Source organism: Cyprinodon tularosa, unplaced genomic scaffold (genome assembly GCF_016077235.1).
Source record: "Cyprinodon tularosa strain WSP-4 unplaced genomic scaffold, ASM1607723v1 ctg199, whole genome shotgun sequence".
Taxonomy (NCBI): domain Eukaryota; kingdom Metazoa; phylum Chordata; class Actinopteri; order Cyprinodontiformes; family Cyprinodontidae; genus Cyprinodon; species Cyprinodon tularosa.
In genome coordinates, this window is record NW_024038729.1 from 2,957,076 (window position 1) to 2,970,000 (window position 12,925).

Below are 12,925 nucleotides of genomic sequence, written 5' to 3' on the forward strand. Positions count from 1 at the left end.
AGCAGTGGTAGCATCATGATGAGGGTCCTAGGATACTGCTGTATTGTACAAAGTGGATGGAATAATGAAGAAACCTGGAAAAGGTTGGGTGTTCTAACAGTCTTCTGAGAACTTTTCAAAACACCAAGCCAGACTGCTTTTAGAATGGATTTAGATGAAGCAGGCTTACGTTAGGATTCTGGTTTGACCCCTGACCTCACACTCAACATCAGCGGACCAGCCTTAAAAGCTGAATTCATGCCTGGAAGACAACCAGTTTGAGCTATTTCTACCAGTCCTGTGTTATTCAGCCAGAATCTGTTGCTTTTCCAGGGAATTTTTGATTGGCATAAGGCCAAGGTGTAACATATAAGATTTAAGCATATATTAATGAGGGGTTATGTCAATATTTCAGGCTGAGTGTGTGCTTCTTGACTTTCTGCAGGTGAGTGATATTAAAATAAATCAAACTTGTGCCCACAATTCTTGCTTATAATGTCTATGGAATCATTTTTTGTAAAACCTGTGAAAATAAAACAACAAAATATTAAAAAGGGCGGTTTAAAAGTCCCACAATTGGTCAAAATTTAAGTCTAAGTTTCTGCTTAGACTTTATATGAGCCAATGACTAATGCTAGTCACAATAAAGTAGGGAGAGTAGGAAAACCATCAGGATATGTATCATCAGAGAGCATTACCATACGTTTTATCAGTTGAAGTGATGAGAAATGGAGGATTTCAGCAAATTCAACAGTATCCAAACTTACTTCAATTAGTCCAGTGTTATTTACTCACTGCAGAGAAGAAGCTGGTCAAGCAAACTGGATTTTTATTTATTTATTATTTTTTATTAACTGGAACAAAACCGAAATAATACCATAACAGCAACAACACATATTGCTTTACATAATTATGACAGATAATGGATGAGACAGAGCATGTGCTCAGAGCCTACATAAAGCCTCATGTTCTCTGACTGGACCAGCCCTCCCTCTAATGACATTTTTACTGAAGAGCAAAGTTAGGGAAAAAAAAAAAGTTCAGGCATTTATTTTTCTTTGGCAGCTTTTAAACAAAAATCTGTTTTTTTTAAGAGTTTCCAGAACAACAGTCCTTACAATTTTATCCTCTGTATCCCAGCTATAGGATAGCAGGAATCCCATGATCACCCGCTGTCAGTCGGAGGCTATCGTGGAAAGCAGCACAGGCACTTAAAAGACATCGACACTGACATACAGTCGGTACAATAGTCATGCAGTGATACAGTTTAGTCAGCATGACCTGTGAGGTAATAATGAAGATGGTGAGGAGCTGAGTGAGGCATGGGCTGGTCTGAAACAGGTGGTTTCACAGCAAAAAAAAGACCTCAGGTTTTAAAAGCTGAAAACCCGTGCAACAGAAACAAAAGGGGGAAAAAACAACTTTACCATCAGATTTTTTTTAAATGTACTGTACAAACTCAGAAATATATATACATCTAGCAGTTACCCATCTTTTCTACAGTGTAGGGATGTCTTTAGCTATCGAGCTTGTCCACAGCTTTTGCGGGTGAAGGCAAAGCCATCCAGTTTGCATAAACACTATCATTGGCATATCTTGTAAAGACCGGATTAGTGGCATCGTGTCTGTTGAGCGGTACCGGGCTCGTCTCGGGCCAGTTGGGGTATGACATGCCTAAAAATGAGAACATATCATTTTTCTGCACTCAGTGAAAGGTAAACAGCGTGCAGGCAGTAAGGCTCTGGAATGAGACTCAGTGGTGGAGATTTAATTAACTGGCTTTGGTTTGATGCGTAAAGGCTACCAGGCATGGGCCGGTTATCTGTATCAAGGTATACTAAGATTTTATGCAGCTGATGCTTTAAAACTGTAGATAGCTTCAAATTCTTCTGATTTATTCAATAAATCTTATAGTTAGTGTTTGGGTAGAAGATTTAAAAAAGGTTTTAAGACTTTCTCGTGATGTATGGCGCATTATTTTGCAAATCGATTAATTTTTTGATTATTTTTTGGGTTAATTAATTAATAATTGGATAGCAAAATATTATTTAAAGAAGATTTTTTTAAATTAAACCATATGAAACTTGAGAAATTCTGAATAGAACTTATTGACAGGTGATTTTTTTTTTTTTTTTATCTTAAATGCAAAATGTTTATATATATTTTTTACAATCTTGGTATAATTTCTGTTCTAAGTGGTTCACTGCCAACTGACGGCATGTTTTAAAGTTTCTATACTAATGTAACGATTAATCGATTACTAAATTATTATTTCAATAATCGATAAATCACGATTAATCTGATTAATTGTTTCAGCCCTAGCATGAAGTAACATATCTGTTACTGCAAACTGCCTGTCAGCTGGCTGCACTAAAGCTCCCACACCTTTCCTTGATTTAAAACAAAATAAAACTAAGACTTTTAGGGGTAATCAGAACATTAAAAAGAAAAAAAAATCACATAAATGTTATGGTATTGTGGCCTATACTGATTTCAAACCGACTCTAATAGTATTTTTTGCAGTTGTTGGCATTGAAGTGGTTAGCCTGTGGCACTGATTGGTTTTAAAGGAAGTTGAAATCGTTCTAGTAGGGACCTTGAGCTCTTCAAACCAACACTAGCAAATGACACAGGTCCCTAAACCTTTTCTGACTGTGGAAACATCAGAACCTGTCTGCCCTCCCACTAGAATCTGAAATTTTGATTAATTAATTAAAGACAATCTCTTGATGGGATTACAAAACACACAGGAGCAATTCAGTCTTTTTTCTCTTAAGCCCATTTTTCCCTCCTCGACACGAGGAATGTCACAGCTCATAGATACTTCTCTGTGTGAGAACACTGACCTCACCTGCATTTTACATCTTGTGAATCTCCTAATGCTCGTTAATAGGCTTTGTTTACTAAATCTATGGAGGCTGTTGCTTTTGCATGTTTTCTAACCACGATTTTTTCCATTTATGTAGCAGGGTACCACAATCGGTTAGTCAGGACTTTCAGGTCATCACTTTTTCTTATGTTTGTGTAAGTCACAAAGTAAAAAAAAAAAAAACATTTTCTAATGGCTGTATGTAATATTCCGCATTACTCTTTTTTCATTAGCTGTAAGCTTTAATCAGATGAGAGTTTGTCTGCTAAACTGTTTCTTTCCTGGACAGAGCCACCTGTGGAGCCAGTTGACCAAGACTTTTTCTAAGTATTTATAGATCAGTGGTTCTATGTTCCTATTATATGTCTGTTTCTCTGTCCTTGAACCTCCAGTCGGACCCTCCCACTTCTTTCTGTTTTAAGGCAGTTTTTACTCTCCACTGTCGCTGCATGCATGCTCCGCGTGAGGGATTGCTGCACAATGCAAGCTTCTGCAAAGTCAGACTCGATGCGATCAGTTAGTTTGCCTTTGATAGTTAACTTTAACCAGACTTTAACCAATGACTTGAATAAATCATCTCTGTAAAGACCCTTGAGATTACAGGAGCTGTTAATTGGTACAATGGAAATAAACTGAGTTGAAATTAAATCAAGCGCCAAAAGTACCGGAAATAAAAGATTGAAATAATGCACTCTGTGTTTTATTATTTAAAACAAGATTTCACTACCAGCAGAGAAAAATAAATGAACTGTAAATCATCACCTGCTGCAGAGAAGTTTGTCACTAAAAAGTCAGCTATAAAACAAATAAAGCAACTAACTGTTTCAAGAGTAAAATGAAAAGCACCAAACGGAACAGACTGAATTATGAACTATATGAGCAGGTATTGTTATTTTCCTTTTGGCTAAATGTCGCTATTATCTTATAAACAATATATAATTTGCATTAGCAATGCCAATAATTTGGTTTAAATAAAGAAATATATCAAACTTTACATATTTGCTGTATCATATCCACAAGGCTTCAAGGTTATTTATGGATTTCTAAACTTCAGAGGCTGCAGACGTATGCAGCGATATCTACAGTTTTCGTCACCAGAGTGTTGCATTCGAAAGCCTTACTGTTAACTCTGTTCAGCTTTTGTAAAACAGATGAACACACGTAAAGTCAGAACAAATGAAGACGATCTGAACGTCCAAACCACACTGAATCAGAGAGGACCTGTTTCAAATGTTACCCTCCAGTGTTTGAAACAATGAACTTTAAAATGTGCTGGAATGGGAAAAATGAGCCATCAGCAAATTAAAGGATGTATAACAATGGCGGATAGCGTATAAATTAGACTGAAGGTATATAGTCAGTATTTACAAATGTAGTCATTTTTTTTTCTTAGCACACATTAGAAGCAGGTCCAAATAAAACAAAAGAGACACAGGATCTTTTCTTTTCACTGAGCCTCTCATTTACGATGAAATGGGAGATATGTCAGCATCAAACAGCAGAAAAAGCATGCCTAAGGTCACAGTCACACACACTTGACTACGGAAAAAAAAAAAAAAACAGCCAATCACAGCTTGCCAAAAAAGAGAGATCTTGTGTCGTGTGTCCTGTTTCTAAAAGCGAGTAAATGCGTGGGAGATTCTACCATAGAGCTTGTTTTCAATCCATGTGGAGGGGAGGGTTCGAGGGAGAGGGGCGTTATTACAGTCCACTAGTGGGGTGTCCTCTTCAGAGAGGGCGTCGTCGTACAGCATGGCGTCAGCTGGGGTGGAGGCCGCCAGGTCCAAGTAATCCTGTCAGGACCGGAGGATAAGATCAGGTTGAGAAAAGGCAAGAGAGAGAGTGAAGGGGGCAATCACTTATGGTGATTGTGATAAAGGTCAGACACATGCAGACTGTGGGATCCTAGAGACCAGCACCAAACAACGCTAACCTAATTAAATCTTTATAAATGTTTTGTAGGCTGTCTGCATTCCTGTCTGCTGTACCAAGTGACTAAACCTTAAGATTAAAGTGATTACAGTTTGATTTCCACACTTGCTACCTTAATCTGCACATCAGGATCATTTTTTCTACAAACTGCAAATGTAAGTCAATTCAAAACCATATAGAAACATCTGTCATATTGTAGCACTGAATTATTTTGACACTGTTACCCATATCTTCATGTTCGCAGAGACAATATCACCAGACCTACATTATCCGAGATCTGAGTTAATATTAGCTAATATTAGATGGTGGATAGCATATAAATTAGACTGAAGGTATATCGTCAGTATTTGCAAATGTATTTTTTTTCTTAGTTGGCACACATTAGAAGCAGGCCCAAATAAAACAAAAGAGACACAGGACCTTTCTTTTTACTGAATCTCTAATTTATGAAGAAATGGGAGATATGTCAGCATCAAACAGCAGAAAAAGCATGCCTAAGGTCACAGTCGCACACACTTGACAACAGGATGGATGTATCGTGGTTAGATGGTCGCCACTAGAGTGTGCTCTTCTTGGTTGAGACTTATCATGTTCAGTTTCTATTTTGACTACATTCAGTGGTGCTGCTCAGGCTATCACCGCCTGAGTTAAGGTCTGTTTCCTGTGAATCTATCTCAAAGTTACTCTAACAAGTCCATGTAGTGGTCCTCCATCATTTCCTAAGCAGCCAGGCGACTGGGTGATGGTATGCAGAAAGCGTAGTTATGGATATCTGTGCCCAAAGGTCACCACCAACCCGCTCAGTGACACACCAATTGAGAAGCCCACCCTGGTAATGGGCAGCTCCATAGTCAGAAACGTGGCATTAGAGACACCAGGGACCATAGTCAAATGTTTGCGCGGGACCAGAACGGGCGACATCAAATCCTACCTGAAACTGCTGGCTAAGGATAAGGTTAAACACAGTAAGATTGTTATTCACGGCTACACTGATCGGAAGGTCACTAAAATTAATGTTGCTTGACTGTGTAAGTTTGCCAAAACAATGTTGGACTCCATAATTTTCTCTGGTCCCCCCCCTGATCTGACCAGCAAAGACATGTTTAACCGCATATCGTCATTCAACGTTATGTGGTCTAGGTGGTGTCCTGAAAAAGATGTGGGCTACATTGATAACTGGCAATGTTTTGGGGGAGAACCTGGTCTGATTCAGAGAGACGGCATCTATTCCTCTTTGGATTGTGCAGCTCTTTTTTTTTAGGAATCTGTCCTCCAAAATCCTGACACCCCAGGGTGCAGACCAGGAAGTAGAGTCGTAGTTTAACACACCTCTCTGCAGCTTCTCTACTGTTATCCACTCATTACTTCATACAGGCATAAAATCTCCTTCTTCAAAAAGTCTGTTAGTCAATGACTGGATTTGTAATAATCAAATTGATTTAGGTTGTCTTACAGAAACTTGGCTGCAGCAAGAGGATTATGTGAGAATAAATGAGGCAACTCCCTCTAGTTATTTAAATTCTCACATATCCAGAAATTCTGGGCAAAGAGGAGCAAGAATCTTTCAGTTTGACATGAATTTAATAAAACTTTCTGATAACTCCAAAGCCAGTTTATAATTACAGCTCTTTTGAACATTTAAACAATTATTTCCCTTGTCCAAATTGCAAAGCCTCCTCTTTTTGTAACTTTGTATCATTCACCAGATCCTTACCTTGAATGTTTGTATCAGTTTTCAGAGTACATATCCCATCTAGCTTTGACTGAATTGGCTTTGTTCAAAATGTGAATAGTCCCACACATTCTCGTCTTCATACTTTGTACCTTGTACTGACATTTGACATTGTATATAAAGTAATAACAGTATTTCCTCACACCCGTGTCCTCTACGATCCCTTTTTAGTAACCTTCAAAATGACTTAAACAGTTCTCCTCCCACAAAAGAAGGTTAATTTTTGTAGACCATTATCAGATAATGCTGTTATACATTTTAAAGCATCTGTTCCCCATTTTTCTGAACAATACTCATAGGGCAAACATTATATTTATTCCCCTTCACAAATTGATTAGTTTGTTGATGTTATTACTAGTTCTCTGCATACTGCCTTAGTCAACTTAGTCCCCTTGAAAAAGAAGAACTTAAAAAAAAAAAAGCTACTTCCTTGGTTTGAAGAAGAGCTGTGCTATTTAAAGCAAAATGCTAGGAACATGAAGAGAAAATAGCACTGTACATGCATACTGGAATCCTACCTAATCTGCTGTATAAAATTTAACCTTCGTAAAGCAAGGGTGGCATATTTCTCCTTATAAATAGAAGAGAAAAGCATAACCCTAGATTTCTTTATAATACAGTTGTTAAACTTACCCAGGTCCATAGCCTTGATGAACTGTTAACCCCACCTGCTCTTAGCAGTAATGATTTTATGGGATTCTTTATAAATAAGAATGATTCTATTAAAAATAAGATCATTGACACCCCTCTAAATATGGCTGGTTTATGGAAGGTGAGGCAGAATCTTAGGTAACAATAGGATCTGAACTGAGTTTAGACTGTTTCAGTGCAGTTGAAATTTCAGAGCTTTGAATTAAATTAAATTTACATTAACTTAATCTAAGCCTTCTACTTGTATGTTAGATACAGTTCCTACCAAGTTATTTAAGGAAGTCTTTCCTCTGATTTCTACCTCCAAAAACCCTGACCACCAGGAAGCAGAGTTGTAGTTTAACACACATCTCTGCAGCTTCTCTACTGTTACCCACTCTTTACTCCATTCAGACAGTGTCTTGCCCACGATCATAACTAATAAGTTAGCAAAGATTCCCAAAGGAGTAAATTGTAATAATCTAATAAAAATAAAAATAACTCCAATTGGGCGAAAAGTTACAACGATTAAATGTGGTCTGTTTAACATAGGATCTCTTTCCTCAAAAAGTATGCTAGTTAATTGATTTGTGATAATCACACTGATTTATGTTGCCTTACAGAAACCTGGCTGCAGCAAGAGGATTATGTTAGCATAAATGAGGCCACATACCCAGAAGTTCTGGGCGAGGAGTAGCAACAATCTTTCAGTTTGACTTATTGATTAATACTTAAAACTCTTTTGAACATTTAAATTATGTGATTAATCTATCCCCTGTTACAGGGATATGTACCTCAGGCTTTTAAGGTTGCTGTAATCAAAGTTTTACTTTATTTGCCAAACAAGTGTGCGACCGCTTACTGAATTAATATAAATACTATAATGCTCTAGCCCTGGACAATGCTTTAATCTACCATAGAGCTTGTTGGTTTTGCAGCCCTGGTAGGAAATCAGGTAGACCATTACACCGCCCACCCTCCCCTGACCTACTGAAACTAACACTCACATATTTCACTTTTAAAACCCTATGAATACAGCCAATCAAACATCTGAAAATCAACGCCATACCCGACTTTTCACCATCATCTTTTCCAGCTCTTTGCTGATATCTGAGAACGTCGGCCTCTTGTCTGATTCTTGTTTCCAGCATCGCAGCATGAGGTTATACCTACAGGGGGGGAAACATTTCACACACAGTGAAGCACATATTGTTTTCTTTTAGTCTTGAAAAGGCAGAGGGAAGTTATGGCACTCAAAACAAATTAGGTGATGTCAGACGGGACACGAGGAAGTAAAGGAAGAACGCTCACATTTCCTCAGAGCAGTTCTCTGGTCTCTCCATCCTGTAGCCAGTCTTGAGGAGGTTAAAGAGGCGTTCTGGGGCGATACCTGGGTAAGGATTTCCCCCCAGAGTCACTATCTCCCACAGCAGCACACCAAATGACCAACTGGAGGATATATAAAAAATGCTTCAGAAAAAAACTAAAAGCATAACAGAAACATAATATCATATGACCAATTATGTGATATGTGGTTTCATCTCAAACCCAATGCAGATCACGCCTGACACCGAGCCTGGCTCTGGGTCTGTTAAAGGTTTCTTTCTATAGACATGCATGTTCAGTATAAGGGGTTGCTTTAAGTCAGCGAAACAATGAAAGTAACCGTCCAATGTCGCCAAATTCTCATCCAGGAGGAGTGAATTCTGCAAATCAATGACTGGATCCTATCAACTGGCTTTCCTTATCAAGAAAATTCTATAGAAGTTGAATAAATACCTAAACTTGACTGCATTTTCTAACTTGAAAACAATTAAATAAAGGTATTTCACTTGGAATCTGTCTATATTATTAAATCTAATTGAGTATTAAAGAAAAAGCTTTTATTTTAAATAGGGACGATATAAATAAACTTAACTAAATTCTATGTGAATTTATGTATATATTTGAGCCTACATGTAGAACTAAGTAAACTCAAACTCTTGTCAACTTGTACAGTTTGGATTGTTTGCCTTATATTAGTTTTACTTGAAAAAAAGTAGCTAAAGATAAAACAGCCCCACGATAATTTTGTTCATAACCCTGGGGTGAACCTATGATCAGAATAGCTGAGTTGAACTTTCTTTTTTTGCTATTAACTGTGAAGGACGACCACATAGTTTACTTATCTGAGTAAAGAAGAAGAAGAAAACATTTTTACTGTATTGCAAAACACACAGGAAGTGAATACTTCACTATGACGAGAAGCGAAACTAGGAAATACAACTCAGCAACATAGAGTGCTATAAAGATCTAATCTATTTTTCCTCTTTTGCAGAGATGGCAAAAGTACTCACTTTCCGTACTTGAGTAAAAGTACAGATACTTGTGTTAAAAAATACTCTGGTAAAAGTGGAAGTACTGATTAAACTTCTTTACTCAAGTAAAAGTAACAAAGTACAGGCTTGTAAATTTACTTAAAGTATAAAAGTAAAAGTAGAAACCACTTTTTTCATGCCGTTGCCTACATTTTAAATGGATGTCTGCCAATAGGACTAGATCTCCGTTGTGTTCATTTTCAATCATCTCGTCGTCCATGCTACTACGCTAACGCCACCGCCACCAAGCTGCAATGATTTGCCGCCAATGAATACCGCCGAATCTGTCGATTCATCTTGTAGTGGTGCGTCAAATGCAACGTAGATTCCCATCCAATTAGATTGAATTTGGTATTGATGACGTGAAAAATAATAACGGTAACTCCATTGAAATGATTCAAAACTAAAGTAACGAGCCAATTTTTTTAAATGTAAGGAGTAGAAAGTACAGATGTGTAAAAATGTAAGGAGTAGAAGTAAAAAGTCGCCATAAAAATAAGTAGTAGAGTAAAGTAAAAATATCAGAAAAATCTACTTGAGTACAGTAACGAAGTATTTGTACTTCGTTACTTCCCATCTCTGCTCTTTTGTAGCACTTAAATGACTTGGATCATCAAAATACCTTTTAAAATGTAAGATAATATTATTAAATATCTTGATATTTATAATATTAAGGGGAATTAGTTATAAAAATTACCCAGGCCCTATGAGGAAGTAATCATCCTCTCATTTTGTTCCATTGTTACCATTAAAGACTTGTCGTAACCAGCTTTTAGTCTCTTTGATTGGTGTGGATGATTTTTGTCCCAACCTTTTCCTTTAATGACAATTATTTTATTGTTTAGGCTTCATTATAAAAGGGTTTATCCTGTTGTCTAGGACGGGGATCTGAGACATTTCCTTCCAGTTTACTCATGTTCTAAGACACATTCATAAGAGTTTTTCTGTTCCTTCAACTATCAAATTAAAATCCAAATTAAATATTCTTATTAAATGGATTATTTTGTAGCCATTACTGGTGTTGCAGTTGCCTGCTGAAAATGAACAAGTTATACTTACACGTCGCTTTGGGTTGTGTAAATATGATCGAATAAAGATTCTATGGCCATCCATTTCACAGGTATACGACCCTGAAGGACAGTAAAGGGGTTAATTGCTTTTTTAATGTTACACCATATTTTTAATTTATCCGAATTAGTCCTTTTTCTTTCCTACCTTGCTCCTCTTAACATATGAATCCTCCTCATAAACATCCCTCGAGAGACCAAAGTCAGAGATCTTCATCTTTCGTCCTTCAGCGACAAGGACGTTTCTTGCAGCCAGGTCTCTGTGAACAAGCTGTTGGAATAAATACAATAAAATAAAATGATGAGTTACTTACAAAGGGAATGGTCACAGATCAAATAATCTATTTGTGCCTGACTCATATCTGGAGATGATGCTTCAATATTTCTTTACAATTCCATCTACTTGTAAAGTGCACCAGTCCCTCTTTCAGCAAGACACGTGCTGCCACCTCCATGTTAATTTTGACATGGTATTTATCCAAATATCACAACAGGCATGCTGGCCAGGGCATGTCTCCAAAAATGAGCCTCTTTGAATCTGTTTTTTGTTGTGTTTCGTGCAATCTGTAATTTTATGTTTTATTTGGAGAAATGGCTTCTTCCAGTCTGAATGCTGATGTAGGACTTTGTTGCAGTGACCAGCTTCAGTCAGCAATTTCAGAAAGGCCTTTTGCTTTCTTTCTGAGGATGATATACGTATTTTGCACAAAAACATGCCCAGTCCTTAAGTCTCTCTCTAAGAGACTGAACCCAAAAGAATGGCTGGATGGTGCCTGGACAGTATGATGGTCCTTAGCTTGTTTGAAAAGTTCTCTTCCTGATATCTTTATCTTGCCTGATCTCTTTAAAGTTTCCCATGATGTTACACATAGTAGTTTGTTTTATATTCTGCCTTAAAAACCTCACCAAATGTGTTTGAACATTTCACTCCCATGATGTTTATTAACCAACTACAACCATGACATGACGTCTTCATGACATCATCATATGGGGTTTAAAACTTCTGAATTTAAATAAAATAAAATAAAAGAGTACTCATTTTAATCCAGTGTTTAGCTAACAGAAATACCTTTGGTGATCCTAAATGACTTTAAACAGGAAATGTTTACTTTGATCAAACATTAGACAATGTTGAAAAGAGTTTTTTTTTTCCAGTGTCCTGTCTGGCAACGTGGCAATAAAAATAATTGTCTTGATGAGCCCAACAGATTTTGCTTTCACAAGTGGAGCATTACGGCTATCGCCACAGTGTTCCTCTTGTTAGGACTCCAGTTTGTGTTGGTTGTGCTTTTATTTATTTTCCCTCCACCACCAGGTGGCACCTGGTTCTCGTTGGCCTCCTCACACACCTGTGGATGGTTGCCTCATTACCGGAGGACTGTTAAGCTGCTGACTGCCACTACCTCGATGCCAGAGTGTTTGCCAGTTTTGGGTACTAGTCAAACTGAGTTTTGATGAGTCAAACTGAGTTTTGTCACCTGAGTCTTAATCTTGTTGTTTTTGTCTTTGCCTCTCGGCAGGAAGTCATCCTGCAAACTGGATGTTTTGGACCTTCTCCCCCCTGGAAGGATTCTCTGAGCATCAAACTGAGCTGAGGATTCAAACTGGTGGTTCGGATCAACTTTTCCCCAAGGATTGTTTGGGCTTCTCTCTGAGCAGATTCATCTCCAAAAGAAACCGTTCAAGTACCGCAGGAAATCTAAGTGGCAGTCAGCTCCTCCGTTCCTCAAGGAAACACCTCAACCTGGGTAAACCCTGTCCGCCCTCCAACGAACAAGTCTATTACTGGAACAACTCACACCGACTGGATTCAACGAAAGACACCTTTTTCTGGAAACGTGAGTCCTGTTGCCTTTATTTCTTTCTTCAAATCAAAGACACAAATTTCCCACTGAGCCTGAACTAACCGCAGAATCTTCCCCTTCACTTTTCAGTCCCAGTTCGACAGTGTTCAGAGCACCACTGGACCCCTCTCTACCAACTAAAAATAAAACCTGTTAAACTTTTCCCTGGTCTCTCGTTTGGTTTTCTGCATGTGGGTCAGATCTTTAGGTAAAATCAAGAAACCTCTTGATTTATGTATATAAATATGTCAATTATAATTCATGCAGGGAGTTTTACAGATTATATGGACACTGCAATGGATTTTGTCTTTTCACACAGTGTATGTTATTGTCTGGTTTCAGCTGGATTTGTCGTTAGGAGACACTTTATTATTCTATAATGCCTGAACTTGGGTTTAAATGTCAAACATAGTGGCAATTTGTTTTATTATCGTTATAATAGATGAGAGTTGTTATTTCAGCCTAAATGTTCAGATTCTAAAAGGAACAACAAACCCAGATCTAATTGTTCGTTG

At 37.7% G+C, this 12,925-nt stretch overlaps 1 protein-coding gene across 1 annotated transcript in view; it reads right to left on the reverse strand.

Moving 5' to 3' along the window:
* Positions 1-791: 791 nt before the first annotated feature.
* ret (ret proto-oncogene receptor tyrosine kinase) overlaps positions 792-12,925 on the reverse strand; it is a 43,706-nt gene continuing 31,572 nt past the window's right edge. The window contains exons 15-20 of the mRNA XM_038284093.1: positions 10,715-10,837; positions 10,559-10,629; positions 8,454-8,591; positions 8,212-8,311; positions 4,494-4,641; positions 792-1,653 (exon numbers count right to left, since the gene is read on the reverse strand). Of these exons, the coding sequence (XP_038140021.1) occupies positions 1,496-1,653; positions 4,494-4,641; positions 8,212-8,311; positions 8,454-8,591; positions 10,559-10,629; positions 10,715-10,837 (738 nt within the window). The 3' untranslated portion in view covers positions 792-1,495. The remainder of the gene's footprint in view (positions 1,654-4,493; positions 4,642-8,211; positions 8,312-8,453; positions 8,592-10,558; positions 10,630-10,714; positions 10,838-12,925) is intronic.